Here is an 18,156-nt window from a genome sequence, read left to right as displayed (position 1 = left end):
ACAGACAGAGAGATCCAAATACAACATCAACAGCAAGCACGATATGCGTAAGAGAGGGGCCCCCCTGGTGGTTAATAGTGGTACAAGCAGCGGAAGGTTTTAACTGGAATGCAGTTCCATTGATATCAATAAGGTCATAACGCTACCATTATTCCCTCTGCAAATATGACATGATTACACGTATCTATTAATACACCTTTTCTCTGTTGGAAAAAGGTACACAACTGGCACTGTTTGAGAGAGGGAGGGCCAGAGATGTGATCTACCCGTCTGTAGTTTCCAGGCTTTGCATTATGCAAAACCATCTGTTCTTGAAGACGACTCCACTGATGTTATGCATAGGCAGTAGTACATCATTTTACTACTGAAGATTACATGAAAAACTATAGACAACAATAGGAAATGCAGACCAATAATGTAGTTGTAGAGGAGGAAAATAACATTAAAGACTAATAGGTATATATGTTACGGTACATGTGGGAATACGGTACATGTGGGAAAACTAGGGTTAGGGTTAGGTGCTACGGTGCTAGGGTTAGGGTTAGGGTTAGGGGTAGGGTTAGGGTTAGGGGTAGGGTTAGACATGCCAGCATGTACCAAGTCGACGTAGCACCTAACCCTAACCCTAGTTTTCCCACATGTACCGTATTCCCACATGTACCGTAACATATAATGTACATATATATAGGTGTATACCTATTCGGGTGTCTTACGTACCTTCTCCAGTTTGGAGAGGACCAGAGAGTAGGAGTCTTTTGCTCTGAACAGCATGAACCTCATGTTGGCAGGGTGGGTCAGCTCTGTGATGATACTGAGACTGGAGAATAATCTGGGTGAGAAACAACACGATGTAGATGAGAAAACTAACACAAATTAAATCAGAAAATCACATCAGAAGCTATGCTTCAAGAATCCATCACAACATGTCTTTACAACTAAGACCATTAAGTTTAGACTATAACTGTTACACATGTGTTACAGTAACAGTGGGGAAATCCTGAAACTTGAACACAAAATCTGTTATTTTTAAAACGTCACTATAGGATAATGTATCCATAGCCAATGGAGGTATAACGAATTTTCACAAAACATCACCATCCATTCTTTTTTGCTTTCCTCTTGGTGGAAATGTACAGTATAGTGTAGTAAAATATTTGGATAAACTCTCAGTCTGTCTGACAAGAAAAACGAAGATGAGAACATGAGCAATTTTCATCAGAAACCTGAACTGATTCACTGATGTACTGTGACAAGGTTGCCATGGCAACAAGCTCCTGCAGTATGTGCCTCTGTCTATTTCACACAACCTAGTGAATATAACGAATCTCTCCAGCCCTTAATGACTTCGTTTGAGCTTCTATATATTTTATAAGATGGCGGTTTGGCAAAATGTATTAAAACATAATGTCTGTGGACTGGATATCTCTTTTTATGCCAATGCTTTTTATGCCAATGCTTGACACAATGCTCCTAACAAATTCACATCAATAATTCAATGACAATGGCTTCACCCATATCTCCATGTATTCATGTATAACCGTGGTGACAGTGGCTGGGGCAGTGGCGGACTCAGGCTGTTTGAAGGGCAGGGGCGAAAAGAAAAAAAAGGGCACCTACTGCACAACATGAGACCATTGGAAGGGCAGCCATTAGGGCGCATCCTCTAATTTTGCCACTCAAAAGGGCACTTTAGTGCGACGTTTTTCAACTGTGGGGGCACACGGTCAAGTTTAGACCATTGGAGGGGCACCAGTAGGGCACGTCCTCTCATTTTCGCCACTCAAAAGGCCCTTGAGTCCGCCAGTGGGTTGGGGTACCTGAACAGTGTCTGTACGTTGACTATCGTTTTGGCATCAGCCATGTAGTCTTCCTCAGCGCTCATGGTGCTCTCCTTGTCCACCACCACCATGTTGGCGGCGAAGGACACTCCGCACCTCAGCAGGTCATCCAGGCTGGGGGGAAAGAGAGAGAGAACAATTCGGTTGTTAAGTCTGACGTCAAACGTGACGTTTAGCAATTTCCGGTTCCAAACCAGAAATTCCCTGCACCAGAGTACCAGTGAACTACAGCGGTAGAATGACAGTTCAATCGTTTTTTAGACTCAGATCTATTCATACAACAAGGGACACAGCTGCACTTTCCCGTTTTCCCATATTTGTCAGCATATTTGAGCCTCGGAAAAGCGCTATATAAATATAATGAATTATTATTATTACTGAGGCATTTCGAAGACAGCACCTCAGCCAACTTTGGACCCGGAAACACGTCACGACTTAACAACCGAATAGGAGCTACAATATCTATCTTAGCATGAGTCACTGTGGAGAGAGAGAGTATTACTATTACAGTCCGAATCTGTCTGGTAGGATGACTTTGGTGGCAGGGGTTTATGAGAAATCTCTTAGGAGGTTCCTTCCATTTCCCTTGAGATGTATTATTGATAGCGAGGCTTATTCTGGAAGAGTTAATGCATGAAAACTATGCAGCCTATATATGCACACAACAATAGATGGTGAATAATATTAATAGTGATATACTGTATCATGCTTCACGTACTTGTCGATGGAGCCGACCATGTAGTACACCATTGGGAACCAGCAGATGGCCTCCAGGAACTGTGTATCAGGCCTGGAGAGACAGACAACACACCCATTACAAGACGTCCCTAAAGCAGTCACTTATAAGAGAATAGGCAAGGCAAGGCAAGGCCAGTTTATTTCTATAGCACATTTCATACAACAGGGGCAATTCAAAGTGCTTTACATAACCAATAGCCATTGTTTCTCTTCATTGACATTTATGTTTTGTATCTCCAACATATATCCCTTATCTATCATTGAAGATATAGCCCAAAAAGGGAATGTATTATATTGCCACTATAAAAGAGCTAGAAACATGATGTTCTTACTGGTTGTCTAGGAGCAGCACGATGGGGTTCAGCTCCCCCCTTGGTCGGTAGGAAGATCTGAGAGGGACGATGAAGTTATACAGTCCGTTCCCCGCTGTCTCCGCTGAGACGATGATCAGCTTGTTTTTAAAGTTGTACGCTTTCGCATCCTCACAGTAGTTATGCTGGCAACCCTGGGACCAAAGTAAAGACCATACATACACAGTGTGGTGTTATGTTATTAACAATATTAAGACTTCAGTTCCCAGCATGCACCAGCAGAGTTAAGCATGCGGGGTTGTGTATATACTGGGATATGGTTTACTGTTGTAGCCTACCGGCAAGTTGATATCGTTAATTAAAAAGAAGACTTAAACCCTCGCCTGGTTTGTTATACAATAAAACTACAAACATAACACACAGTTACTGTATGAAAGGCAATCTTCCATGAAGATTTAGAATAATCTATACTGCATCTATTGGATAAGTACGGAGCCCCCCTGGGGTCACATGGTAGAAAAAATGTATTTGATGTGTGAATCTGTTCCCTCGGTTTAGTAATTCGTTCCCTCGGTTTAGTAATTCGTTAGGGTTAGGGTTATGGTTAGGGTTAGGGTTAAGGTTAAGGTTAGGGTTAGGGTTAGGCCCTACGAGCCAGAACGATCGCAATGATTCTAACCCTAACCCTAATCCTTGCGATCGTTCTGGCTCGTAGGGCCTAACCCTAACCCTAACCATAACCCTAACCATAACGAATTACTAAACCGAGGGAACAAATTACTAAACCGAGGGAACGAATTACTAAACAGAGGGAACGGATTCACACATAAAATAATTGTTTTCTACCATGTGACCCCAGGGGGGCTCCGTAGATAAGTGACTTGCATTTACCCTCTCCAGCCTCAGACAACAGTACGGCACTTTCTCCTTCATGACGTGGCACAGTGTGGGAGAACTGCCGATGTAGGGCAGGTTTGGAGGATATCCTTTGACAAAGCTTGAAATTTAAGAAACACTCAGAATACATAAATCACAAGTTTACACAAGTCCCCAATAATTACCTCATAATATATACCTCACAAAATAAGTGACAAATCATCACCACAAAATGCTCTCAATAATGTGAATGCGTGAGCTTAGAATTATAAGGTTCTATCTCCGTTTAGGGCAGTTCAGAGATATTGAGCGTCAAAGTTTTTACATTCCATTATGTTTTGTGAGATGGAACCTTTGTATTTTATGAATTACTAACTAAAAAATGTCAACATTTAATAAACAGGCATTAATAAACACCTAATGGATCAGATTACATTTTGACAAAAATGGAGATAGAACCTTATAATTCTAACGTCACGAATGGATAAAATAAAACAAAAAACACACCCCTCATTGGTTAGGTCCTCGTTAGAATGCGTAGTCTCGTCCTCTGATAGGTCGCTGTAGGGGTCACCTGCTTGCAGGCAGCAAGGGTCGGGCACCTCAAGCACAGGGCCGATGCTGGGCCTCCTGCAACTTCCCTTCCCGTCCTCAGGGGGGAGACAGAGAGTTGGTCCACAGCTGGGCCTGCACCCTGTGGTGTCCTGGAGGTCTATCGCCACAGTGCCTGAAGTGTAAACGGAGCATGCAATGCATTTCTATGGTCTCTGTTGGGGAACAGTGTTCAATTGACACCCCATAAGCAATAATCACCTTTATCCTAGTATCATCTGGTTGGGATTATCTATTTACATGTGTGGTGAAGTGTAACCCAAAGTTTGTTTATTTTATTTTATTTTATTATTATTTCTCCTGTATAATCCTTATCCTAAGTATACAATCAATGTGTTTTCAATTGGCCATGTGTCCTAGCTATTTTTATTTTTATTTTTGTGTGTGTGTGATTTATTTACTGTAGTCTACGTTCAACAGACTTCTACTTTGACTACATACTGTATATGTAGGTATGTGCAATATGTCTAGCATATATATGTACAGTTTGACCTACTGCTGATTTTGTACTGTCATGAAAACTTCAATAAACAAAGTTGTGGGGGAAAAAATCATAATTCTGGTCTAACCCATGCTGGCAATGATGTTGTGAACAGGCAGCCTGGTCCGGTTGCACCTCTTCACCCTCTGGGTTTTAAAGGTGGAGTTCTCCTCCTTGGTGGTGTTGATGTAGAAGCAGGTGTCGTTGGGGCTCATCCTGAACTGAGGCCCAGGGTTCAGGAGGATGCTCTTGCTGTCTTTCCTGCACACGCCCATCAGACACACTCCATACCTGAGGACAAATCATCAAAGGTCCAATCCTGCAGGTGTAACATTTGGGTAAATCATGCATTGAAATCTACGGAGCCCCCCTGGGGACACATGGTATAAAAAAAATATTTGATGTGTGAATCCGTTCCCTCGGTTTAGTAATTCGTTCCCTCGGTTTAGTAATTTGTTAGGGTTAGGGTTAGGCCCTACGAGCCAGAACGATCGCAAGGATTCTAACCCTAACCCTAACCCTAATCCTTGCGATCGATCTGGCTCGTAGGGCGTAACCCTAACCCTAACCCTAACCCTAATGAATTACTAAACCGAGGGAACGGATTCACACATAAAATATAAAAATCTACCATGTGACCCCAGGGGGGCTCCGTAATATTTGGGTATATCATGCATTGAAATCAATGGGAGATATGTGTGGAAAATTCAAATACACAAAATCCAGGGTTTCCAAATTGTGGAAAATACACAAATCCAGGGTCCTCTATGATTAGGCCTGGGATGTTGATGTTCGTCATAAGTAGTCTTGTCGCATTGCCATATACAGCTTTATGCAGCATGCATGAATACAACTCAAATGACGATGATCTCGCAATCACACCAGGGTTGTATAAAAATGAAGCCATTTGAAAGGAAAGGTAAGACTTTTAGATACAAAAATAAGTCTTAATGGAGCCTTGCAGACATTTTTAGTGCAGCTTACTTCTTGTGGGCGTGGAAGGAGGCATAGGTGAAGCTTTTCCCCACATACTCAGAGAAGAAGACGCTGTCCCTCATGGCGATGTTGTAAACCTCGTTACCAGAGCACTTTCCGTACGTCCTCTGCCACTGCTCTGAGGACTGCTGCCCCTCCCTGACACACATACAAACACATGGGTTGGACTGAGGACTCTATCTGGACTGCCTCTGCAGATGACTACACCCTGCTCACCACCTGTTTCAACTGTTGCCCTCTGGACGGCGCTACAGATCCCTGGCCACCAAAACATCCCGCTTCAAAAACAGTTTTTTCCCCTCTGCTATAAGGACTCTCAACACCTGACTCACTGCACTAACCCTGCCAGACGTACTGCACTTTATAAATTGTAAATATTGACTATGTTCTTGTCTTGTGGTTATGTGTGTACATGTCCATGTGATAGTTATGTGCAATGTGTGTATGTTTTTGACACTGCTGTTTGAGCTTTTCCACCTGTACCGAAAACAAATTCCACCGACCTAGGTCATGTGGTCATTAAACGATTAATTCATTAATTCATTCATTCATAGAGTAGGTAACACCTGAGGGTATGTGACATTTCTCTATGACTCAGATTCTCTATGATTACATATTCTGTGGTGTATAAACAAATCACTGATGTGTGGACCTCAAGTTAAGAAGCATGTAGAGTAATTCAGTGTCCTGAGTGTATATGTATACGTATATGTGTGGTGGCCTGGGAAAACCCGTCGGATGTCGCTGGCGTTCGTTTGTGGCAAAGAGCAAAAATAGACGGAAATCGCGATTTTGGCGATTTTGATATTATGTGGTATTTTAGTACTTTGAACTCCATACTACATTATGGTGAATAAACATTTTAAGAAAACAAAAGAGAAAGTACTTGTTTTATACCGACGAGGCGAGCAGACTAACACCGCATCACAAGCAGACAAACGAGACCGGCCGATCTGCATAGGCTCCTCCCCCGACCCGGAGGAGAAAGGAGTCGGGGGCAGCATGGGGGCAGCATTTCTTACCTTTCACTTTTTTTTACATGATACATTAAAATGCTCATAACTTTTTAAAATAAAGGGCTATCTCAGTCATTCAACCAGTTATGAATAGCTGAGAACTTCTAATTTATGGAAATATTAAAAAATGAAAATGTCAAAATGCCACCATGTGAAGGGTTTTCCCAGGCCACCACACATATATGGTACCGAGGTCTGAACTGTACTTACAGGCCGTCAGACGTGTGGACCAGCAGAGTGATGAAGGTGGAAGTTGCTGGACAGATGCAATTCAGGGCCAGCATCGCATACTTGAATTCCTCCTCACAAACCACATGATCTGCAGTACAAGAGGCACACTTTTTCATATTTCAAGGGCATTCCTCACCACTGGCGGACTCAGGGGGGGGGCAGGGGGGGCGACCGCCCCTCCTGGTGCCCCCACGGTTGAAAAACGTCTCTCTTAAGTGCCCTTTTGAGTGGCAAAAATGCCCTTTTGAGTGGCAAAAATTAGAGGATGTGCCCTATTGGCTGCCCTTCCAATGGTCTAAACTTGACCATGTGCACTGAATGATGGGGTCCCATGTTGTGCAGTAGGTGCCCTTTTTTTCTTTTTGCCCCCCCCTTCCCTTCAAACACCTGAGTCCGCCACTGTCCCTCACCTCTCAGTTAATGCGGCTAACCTGGACCAATCAAAGTTGAAAATGAATAAATATTCTTAACCAATAGAAGAGTAGTGCTCCAGAAAGATATGGATACATCCAAGTATAATTCAAATATATCCAAGCAATTGTATTACAATAATTAATAATTGACATACAATAATGCAATAAGTATAATTGATTAACTTTTTACCTGCAAATTTTACATGGAATTTATTCTCGGGCTTCAGAATCTGGACGTAAAGAGGGCACTTTGGAGCAAAGTCCTTTACTGCCCAAGCTCGCAAGATGGTCTGATGGTCCTACAATGACCAAGAGAAGAAGAAGAAACATTCTGTAGGCCTACATGTGCTGTCAGGCACACAGGTATAACCTTGATAGAGTACACATTTAAGTGGGCGCTGATTATGTTTATATCAAGGATCATTCTACCCCTTTCAGCAAAAAGCACGTTAAGTAACAGAGGAGCGGAGCAGACAGGGGCTCTATTCTCGCTTAGAGAATCTAGGTGACGTACTGCAGCTGTGCGGTCCACTTCACAGCGACAACTCAGGATGAAACAGGCCTCTGCGTTGTCCAGTCTGCAGGAGAACCAAACACAAAGCAGCCAGCTGTACTAATAACTAACAAATAACAAATAAATGGGTTAAAAGTTGATGTTTAGGCAGAGGTAACAGTAACCCTTAGCTACATCTCAATATAAAGTGGCTTCCTCTCCTCATCTCCATGGCAACAGAGAAAGCATTATGGTGGACGGCTCTCCGCTACTTCCTGTCACCATTACAGCTCTCTCACATTAGTGGTACTTGATTTATTTATTTTATTTCACCATTTAGCATCCACGCTTTTATCCAAAGCGACTTACAATTAGAGATTATAGTAGAGACAGTCTCCCTGGAGTAGCTTAGGGCTAAGTGCCTTACTCAAGGGGCACACTAGTGATGGTGTTGTTCCCAGGTGGGACATGAACTCATGACCTATTATCCAACTCATTATCCACTACTAGGCCACCACTACTCCCCCCCACGTGATGATGGGGAGAAGATGGCAGGAAGAGGCATTGACTCACTTGGCCCGTGTCAGATCCTGGTCCTTCAGGACTGACCCCTGGAGGTAGATGACCCTTTGGGCCCACATCGGGATCTGGAGGACCCTACGCACCTGGGTGTCCATCTCTGTCGGGCACAGGATGATGACGTAGTAATCCTGGAGGAGCACAGAGAATATAGAGGAACAGGAGACCAGGACAGATGAAGGGGCGGTTGGAAACTAGGATGATCATAGCACGGTATATACAGGAATCTTGAGGTTAATTTGAAAGTGACAGTTGGATCTAAGTGACAGTTGAAACTAGAACAGCCGTGTCTATGTTACCTAGACCCTGCACAAGCACACACACACGCACACACACACACAGAGAAATACTGTGCACACACACGCACGCACACACAAAAAGGCTCACCTGTAGCTTGGGGTGTGCGTAGAACTCGTTGAGGAAGTCCATGAGTAGGTCTATCTTGAGGGAGCTGACACACAGCGCCACGTGCTTCTCTGTCTCCGCCCGGTGTCGGCTGTAGTTCCCCCCTGACTTCTGCCTCTCCATCCACAAGTAGGCCAGCTGCTCAAACTGACCAATCACAGGTAAGCCAGCTGTTCAAACTGACCAATCACAGCCCAGAACCACCAAACCTTTACTGGCTCTGCCAAAGATGTTATTAAGCCTACTGCTATGGCTATTCGGTTGTTAAGTCTGACGTCAAACGTGACGTTTAGCAATTTCCGGGTCCAAACCAGAAATTCCCCGCACCATAGTAGCAGTGTACTACAGCGGTAGAATGACAGTTCAATCGTTTTTTAGACTCAGATCTATTCATACAACAAGGGACACGGCACTTTCCCGTTTTTTCCATATTTGTCAGCGTCTTTGAGCCTCGGAAAAGCGCTATATAAATATAATGAATTATTATTATTACTGAGGCATTTCGAAGACAGCGTCTCAGCCAACGTTGGACCCGGAAACACGTCACGACTTAACAACCGAATTGACTAACTTTACAGTACACCTAGTTTTAATACAACTGTCCAACACGTTTCCTAGGAGAAAGCAAATATTGTTTATCAGATCATGGGAAATGTGGTCAAATCAAACTAAATCACTCTATTCTAATTGGCTTTCCAGTGTAGAGGAAGAGAGAGAACTCGAGGGTTTGTCTGCTCTGGGCCGACCAAACCAATGGCCTTATAATGTGTCTAATATGATTACAACGCATTTATGTCATTGGGCTGACTTCCTGTTACCGAAGATTATGTAATCTGATATGCTGTAGGGTAGCTACATGGTCATTTACAGGAACAGATGCTTTTATTAAAGGGCGTAAGTTCTACCACCTCTGGCCACCGTGACAAGATTCAGTTGGAAGTAATAATATAAACCAAAGAAAGAAAGAAAGAAAGAAAGAAAAATGTAACGTTTTTTTGTAAAGTAACTATTTTTCTAGCATTGTTCCAAAAAAATTTTTTGGGCATTTAGCAGACGCCTTATTCCAAAGCGACTTACAATCAATATATTTGACTAAGCAAGTTAATCATCAATCCACCAGTCGTAGCAGGAAGAGTAATCCAGCTCAGGCCCGGGGCCACTGATAGAAGGAAAAACCTTCTCCTATCACCTTCTTCTAAACTTTTTTAAATTATTATTATTATTTATTTATTTTTACACTGGAGAAACAGAGAAACAGTACAAGGGGGGCAATAGAAGTTTTTAGGGACACAGTAGAGGGGAAAGCGGGTGTCTTTAGGAGACGCAGTGCTGAGGGGCAGAAGATGTCTCAGGAGGAGCAGTTAAGGTGTAACCTGAAGAGATGGGTCTTCAGTCTACGACGGAAGGCCCCTGGTCCAACCGTTGTTCTTATGATGACTGATGTAAAAATGATTCACATACTTATGAATGTTCTATTTATTTATTTTTTACTTCAAAGTCGCGTCAGTCGCTTTGGATGTGCTAGATTGCATAAATGTAAATGTAAATACAGTAGCAAGATGTTTCTATGCAAACCGATTATTTTTTTTTTTAAACGTAAACGTTCGTAAATGAAATATTTCTTTCAAGGGATCTCATTCCCTCTCATTCCCCCTACAACCCTTACAACCATTAGGAAGCGTTTAGAAAGCTTGCATGTTACATACTGGACCTATAGAAGAAGAGGCCTTTTAGAAACAACACAGTGTGTTCACTAGCTATATCGTGAGCTTAGAATGATAAGGTTCTATCTCCGTTTATGAATGAATGAATGAATGAATGAATGAATGGTCTTTATTGTCATTGATATAGTACAGGTACCAAACAACGAAATTTGGGAGGGGGGGCTCCCCTGGTGCTAGGGGGAAAAAAAACTAAAAATAAGAAGGGAAAAGAGCTGGTTTACATAAATAAAGGCTATGTACACTATCCACTATACTATACTATACACATAAAACACTGTGCTGTACTCTATGCTATGCTATACCTATTCTAACATTTCCTATTCTCTGAACCTTATGTACCCTAGGGTTGTCATATTGCACATAGTGTTATTGCACATTCATTTAAAGTGTCGCAGTTTGCAGGTTTGAAATGTACACAGTTGTGTTTCAGTATTACACTTGATTTCAATCTAGTAGCTGCCATCAATTTGTCTAGATTGTCCAGGGCCTAGAACCTAGGTCTTTGCTGTGTTCAGGGCCTGAATGGCCCTGGGGTAGAAGCTGAGCTTCAGTCTGTTTGTCCTTGCGAACATGGTCCTGAACCGCCTGTTCGAGGGCAGTCGAGCAAAGTGTTCGTACCCAGGGTGGGATGTGTCTCTGGAGATCTTGGAGGCCTTCCTGAGGCAGCGTGTGTTGTACAGCTCTTCCAGAGAGGGGAGGGGGGCGCCGGTGATCTTCTGGGCCTCAGAACTCTCACGACTCTCTGTAGTGCATTCCTCTCAGCGGCTGTGCAGCTGGAGAACCAGATGCAGATGCAGTAGGTGAGGATGCTCTCCACTGCGCAGCGGTAGAAGGTCACCAGCATCTCCTGTCCGATGTGGTCTTTCCTGAGGACTCTCAGGAAGTAGAGCCGCTGTTGTGCCTTCTTGATGGTGGCTGCTGTGTTGATCTTCCAGGACAGGTCATCCTGTATGTGCACCCCCAGGAATCGGAGGGTTGAGACTCTCTCCACGCTCCCTCCGTCGACGAGCAGGGGCTGGACCTCAGATTTTTTCCTCCTGAAGTCCACAATGATTTCCTGGGTCTTTGACTGGTTCAGCAGCAGGTTGTTAACCTTGCACAGCTTGCTCAGCTGATCTACCTCATCCCTGTACGCCGCCTCGTCCCCCCCCGAGATGCAGCCCACCACGGTGGTGTCGTCTGCAAACTTTACGATGGAGTTGCTGGGGTGGACAGGGGTGAAGTCGTAGGTGTAGAGGTTGTAGAGGATGGGGCTTAGCACGCAGCCCTGGGGGGACCCAGTGCTGAGTCTGAGGGCTGTGGAGGTGTGGGAGCCCACCCGCACCCTCTGGGGGCGGTCAGACAGGAAGTCCTTGATCCATGCACATATAGAGTGTGATAGTCCCAGGTCTAGTAGTTTGGTCATTAGCCTGTCTGGAAGGATGGTGTTGAAGGCAGACCTGAAGTCCACAAAGAGCAGTCTCGCGTAGCTGTTTCCCCTCTCCAGGTGGGATAGAGTGGAGTGGAGAGTCGTCGCGATGGCGTCCTCTGTGGACCTGTGGGCTCTGTAGGCGAACTGGTATGGATCCAGGTTGGGCGGGAGGCGTGTGACTATGTGGGCCCGGACTAGTTTCTCGAAGCACTTCATGATGATTGGTGTGAGTGCCACCGGGCGGTAGTCGTTTAGGCAGCTCACCGTGCTTTTCTTCGGGACTGGGATGATAGTTGAGGTTTTCAGGCAGGGTGGGATGGTGGCCTGGGACAGGGACTGGTTGAAGATGTTGGTGAAAACCCCGGCCAGCTGGTCGGCGCAGTCCCTCAGCACCCGTCCCAGGACGCCATCCGGCCCCGAGGCTTTCCTGGGGTCCACCGCCTTCAGCACGCGTCTCACTTCATGCTCTGTGAGGGTGAGGCTGCTGAGAGCTGGAGAGAGTGGTGTTTGTGTTGTGGTTACCTCCGTTCGCCCCTCGTTGAACCGGGCGTAGAAGGAGTTCAGCTTTTCCGCCAGCAGGGGGTCGTCCTCCGCGGCTGTGAGCCTGTTGGCTCTGAAGTTTGTCATGTGCTGAACCCCCTGCCACACCCGCCTGGAGTCGTTGCTCAGGAAGCATTCCTCAATCTTCTCTCTGTGGTCTGCCTTGGCCTCCCGGATGCCGCGCTTTAGGTTAGCCCTGGTGGTGCTGTACAGCAGTGTGCCCTTCCCTGAGAAGGCGTCGTCCCTCTCCTTGAGCAGTTTTTGGACCTTCCCAGTCATCCATTGCTTCGTGTTGGGGTAGACCCGGACCCGTTTGTCCACGGTGGCTGAGTTGGTGCAGTTCACTATGTGGTTCAGAACCGACGACGTGAACTGTTCCAGGTCCTCATGCTCATATTCCTGCCATGAGGTGTCATTCAGGCAGATCTGCAGTGGAGCGGACCCTGCTGGCCAGGTTCTGACAGTCTTAGTGGTGATGGGAGCACTTTTCCTCATGGGAGTGTAGGCTGGGATCAGGAGGATTGACACATGGTCAGACATGCCTAGATGAGCTAGCGGTCTAGCCTTGTAAGCAAGCTTGATGTTGGTGTATACCTTATCCAGTGTTTTTTCTCCTCTTGTTGCACATTGCTGATAGAACTTCGGTAGTACTACCTTCAGGTCAGTATGATTGAAATCTCCCGCGATGATGTGTACGGCTTGAGGATCCGCGCTCAGTCCACTACTGATGACGTCATGTAGCCGCGCCAATGCTAAGCTACCAACCGCGCTAGGCGGTATGTAAACACATGTAATGTACACTGCGTTGAATTCCCTCGGGAGGTATGTGGGTCGGCATTTAACAGTCAAGTATTCCAGGTCTGGGGAGCAGTGGCTACTTACAGTTTTTGTGTTTAAGCACCAGCTGTCCTTCGTAGATATAATGAGGCCGCCTCCGCGCGTCTTCTCACTAAGCAGCGTCCTGTCCGCACGGTGTAGGGTAGTTCAGAGATATTGAGCATCAAAGTTTTTACATTCCATTATGTTCTGTGAGATGGAACCTTTGTATTTTATTAATTGCTAACTCAAAAATGTCAACATTTTAAAAATAACACCACACAGGCATTAATAAACACCTAATGGATCAGATTATGTAAAAAAAATGAGAGATAGAACCTTATAATTCTAACGTCACAATATAACGTATGGGCCCATACAGGGACACAAACCCACAACTCTGGAGTTAGAAGCACCATCATGCTCCAGTTATCTGAGTGTTACTCTCACTTGGATGGGCAGCACCACCAGCGCCACAGAGATCATGACCACCACCAGCAGCTTGGAGGGCCACACGTTGGGCAGGACGTCCCCGAAGCCCACGGTGGAGAAGGTGACAATGCAGAAGTACAGGGAGTCAAACAAAGTCAAAGGCTTCTTCCCTGTCCTCTCCAGGTGCTGAATCCCACAGATACTGTCACAATACACAGATGCCTGTCACAATACACAGATACTGTCACAATACACAGATGATGTCACAATACACAGATGATGTCACAATACACAGATGATGTCACAATACAGGGGATGTAATAACAATAACACATGATGGGGCATCACAATAAAACAATTGTAATCTTACAAGATGGACAACTGCACACTTATAAACACAGAGGAGCACAAGAATACGTATCAAGCCTCATCTCTTTGATCTCTTTCAATGATCTCCAATTGTGACATAATTCATTCGTGTTTTAAGTAAAGGGTGTGTCCTCAAATGTATCTTATTGAGTACACAGTATATTTGACCGAAAGGTTATTATTGATATCATGGAAATATTTTATTGTAAATCTTATGTTGTTTATATTCTGGCTAGAATATTATGCCTGGTCTTTTAATTACATTATATCATTATTTTAACCTCTCTTTTATAATTACAATTGGAAAGAAATTTGCCATTCCTGTAAACCTTTATTTATCAGTCAGGACAAACACAAGTTTACAAGAATATTCGGATGTCTGCGTGTGTGTGTGTGTGTGTGTGTGTGTGTGTGTGTGTGTGTGTGTGTGTGTGTGTGTGTGTGTGTGTGCGCATGTGCGTGTGCGTGTGCGTGTGTGTGTGTGTGTGTGTGTGTGCGCGCATGTGTGTGCGTGCATGTGTGGGTAGGTGTGTGCGCGCGTGCGTCTGTCTGTCTGTTTACTCTGACCATTAGCCTCCACCAGTAGCATCACTTTATGACTAAACCAGGAACAGAAAACACTACAGCCTGACACACACAAACATCACTGCCAGGGCAGAAGGCAGGTCTGAGATCACTTACGACCCATTAGCCTGTGGCAATCAGCACGGATGAGTCAACCCACAAGACACCCAGGGGAGTTGTTAGCATTGCTTTTACAATCTCTCACTGATAGCAGCTGGAACATCGTCTACATGTGCAAATGCAGCACTGACATACAGTGGCTCTGCTGTAGACAAGTCAACACACCACTTCACTTTTTGCACATTTTGTTGTGTTATAGACTCAATTTAAAATGGATTAAATAACACAATACCCCATAATGACAAAGTGAAAACAAGTATTATTCTTTTTTATAATTAATACCTCATGTGCATCTTCACACCCTTTGCTATGACTCTTAAAATTAGCTACAAAGCAAAAATGTCGTCAACAAATCACTCAATAAGTTGAATTGAGTCCATCTTAATGCAAGGACAATAGTTCATGTCATTTTGGAATCAATATCTTCTATAAGATGTGTTTTTATAAGGTCTCTGATTTGCATAGGAATCTATTACACACTGTGTGGATCAGGTTGTCATTATAAACTGAGCAAACGGAGAGGAACAAAACTGCTCAGGAATGCGACCCTGAGGCCTGGGGAGACTTACACAAATGTACAAAGTTGAATGTTGGAGAGGAACAAGCACAGTTGATGGGACAACATCATCTCAGTCACTCGACAAAATTGGTCTATAACCAAGTGGCCAAAGAGAATCCAGCACATGCAATGCAGTTTCTGCACCATCTCTTGTGTGTGATGAATAGTGGTAGCAGCATCAAGTTATGGGTATATTTCGTGACGTTAGAATTATAAGGTTCTATCTCCATTTTTGTAAAAAATTTGATTTTTTTTTTTACATAATCTGATCCATTAGGTGTTTATTAATGCCTGTGTGGTGTTATTTTTAAAATGTTGACATTTTTGAGTTAGTAATTAATAAAATACAAAGGTTCCATCTCACAAAACATAATGGAATGTAAAAACTTTGATGCTCAATATCTCTGAACTGCCCTAAACGGAGATAGAACCTTATCATTCTAAACTCACGATTTGTCACTGGCAGGGACTGAGGAGTTTGTCAGGATCAAGAGAAAATGATCACATTTGCTGAGGTGGTAGTGACATCCTCAGCTACACAGTGTGTAATTGCACATCAGAGACACCCTATAAAAACAAAGATATTGATTCCAAAATGACATAAACTACTGCTATCCTTGCATTAAGATGAACTCAATTCAACGTATTGAGTGCACATGAGGTATTTCTGTGTTTCAATTTTATACATTTGCAGAAATGTAAAAAAAAAAAACTGTTTTCACTTTGTCATTATGGGGTATTTGTGTGTGGATTGATGCCAATTCCTATTTATTGAATACATTTTAGATTGAGTCTCTAAAACAACAACGTGGAAAGAGTGAAGGGGTGTGTTGACTTTCTATAGCCACTGTACCTGTCTATGAGCCAGAGCAATAGGTTCTTTAGAAAACAAATGCCTGCCTGACCTTTTTTTATATATTGGTATTACTGCCAAATTCTATCAATCCTGTTTAGTGACGAAAAGGGCAAATCAACCTAACAGCAACAACTGAAGTCATATTTTACGACTTCATATTAAATTTACAATCATTCTCCTGACTCAACAGAGCTATCCTAAGGCACTGTTGTATTACGTACAGGCAGAACAGGCAGAAATATCCCTCCATCTAAATTAAAACACTGTGAAAGCCTCTTTCAAAGACTCTTTCATCAACACACTGAGAGAGCAAAATCTGTTTTTCAGGATCTAACTGGAGCCATTACCTTTCGTGGCGCATTACAGAGGAGATGGCCTTGTGGCGGCAGATAGGAAGTGTGGTATTGAGGGAATACTTCGGAGATAATTGACTATAATAATTCCATGCACGCACACAGAGTGAGTTTGAGGTTACAGGTCTCTGAGCTGTAGAATCAGTTACCCACAAACATGATGTCATGTCAGTGGATGAGCATTATCACAAAGTGACTGAGTGCTTCGAGCATTGAGTTGTAAAACCACAGATTATTATTACCAGCAATTCAATCTGGGCTGACCCCCATATAGGGAGCGAGAGATAGTCTCTCTCACACACGCAAGCAAGCACGCACGCACGCACACACACACACACACACACACACACACACACACACACACACACACACACACACACACTCACCTGGTGAATATGAGGCAGAAGAGGGTGGAGATTAGGATGAGGCCCTGGTTGAACATGGCCGACTGTGTTCGCTGTATGGCACGATGCAAATCATTCTAGGGGAATAATGGGGTGGATGGGGAGGGGCAAGTCAATACAGAGGTTAGGTAGGGCACCTAAAATGAAGGCTTACCGGTACTCTCTTGCATGCAGTGAAGAATATGATATTTTTGGGAAAGCCCCCAAACTAAAACCCTGACACTCACAATCATGTTCTCCAAAGCATGCTTGGCCAGCCAGCAGTTCAGAAACACCGGGATGAAGAGATTTCGTAAAGGCAGCCATATGATCTGAAATCAGCACAGAAATCACCAGATCACCCTATCCTCATCAGCCCAGCGCCTATTCGGTTGTTAAGTCTGACGTCAAACGTGACGTTTAGCAATTTCCGGGTCCAAACCAGAAATTCCCCGCACCAGAGTACCAGTGTACTACAGCGGTAGAATGACAGTTCAATCGTTTTTTAGACTCGGATCTATTCATACAACAAGGGACACAGCAGCACTTTCCCGTTTTTCCCATATTTGTCAGCGTCTTTGAGCCTCGGAAAAGCGCTATATAAATATAATTAATTATTATTATTACTGAGGCATTTCGAAGAGAGCGCCTCAGCCAACGTTGGACCCGGAAACACGTCACGACTTAACAACCGAATTGTCATGCCACCTACCTCAGAGTAAATAATCTACTCCAGTCTGCTTCAAATCAGTTTGACAGACTCAACACTGACAAGTATATCAAACTGAAAATAACATTTATTATTTGTCTTTGACTACTATGACTGGCTGCTGCCACCATAATGTTTCTATCTAGTTCAGGCTCACTCTCTTACTGTGAGCAGGAAGGGGACCGTGTTCACCATCTCCAGGATGAACGTCAACCTAATTATTTGCTCCCAAATGTTCCCCTAATGACAAAACAGAGAACATAGAGAGAGAGAGAGAGAGAAAGAGAGAGAGGGAGAGAGAGAGAGAGAGAGAGGGAGAGAGAGAGAGAGG

General features: G+C 44.0%; 1 protein-coding gene across 1 annotated transcript in view; it reads right to left on the bottom strand.

The window, feature by feature from the left end:
- The window catches only part of LOC308168556 (potassium channel subfamily T member 2-like), a gene marked incomplete at both ends in the record, with an annotated part of 29,954 nt that overhangs the window by 6,477 nt on the left and 5,321 nt on the right, over positions 1-18,156 (bottom strand). The window contains 17 exons of the mRNA XM_080543155.1: positions 718-829; positions 1,818-1,952; positions 2,557-2,628; positions 2,909-3,081; positions 3,779-3,884; positions 4,271-4,490; positions 4,945-5,147; positions 5,841-5,990; positions 7,079-7,187; positions 7,703-7,811; positions 8,027-8,090; positions 8,579-8,715; positions 8,972-9,136; positions 13,931-14,114; positions 17,120-17,214; positions 17,365-17,448; positions 17,991-18,065. Of these exons, the coding sequence (XP_080399281.1) occupies positions 718-829; positions 1,818-1,952; positions 2,557-2,628; positions 2,909-3,081; positions 3,779-3,884; positions 4,271-4,490; positions 4,945-5,147; positions 5,841-5,990; positions 7,079-7,187; positions 7,703-7,811; positions 8,027-8,090; positions 8,579-8,715; positions 8,972-9,136; positions 13,931-14,114; positions 17,120-17,214; positions 17,365-17,448; positions 17,991-18,065 (2,193 nt within the window). The remainder of the gene's footprint in view (positions 1-717; positions 830-1,817; positions 1,953-2,556; positions 2,629-2,908; positions 3,082-3,778; positions 3,885-4,270; positions 4,491-4,944; positions 5,148-5,840; positions 5,991-7,078; positions 7,188-7,702; positions 7,812-8,026; positions 8,091-8,578; positions 8,716-8,971; positions 9,137-13,930; positions 14,115-17,119; positions 17,215-17,364; positions 17,449-17,990; positions 18,066-18,156) is intronic.

Source organism: Nansenia antarctica, assembly GCF_963989245.1.
Source record: "Nansenia antarctica genome assembly, chromosome: 12".
NCBI classification, from domain to species: Eukaryota; Metazoa; Chordata; class Actinopteri; order Argentiniformes; family Microstomatidae; genus Nansenia; species Nansenia antarctica.
The sequence above is the reverse complement of the archived record's forward strand: the minus strand, read 5'-3'. Positions and strand labels throughout refer to the sequence as shown.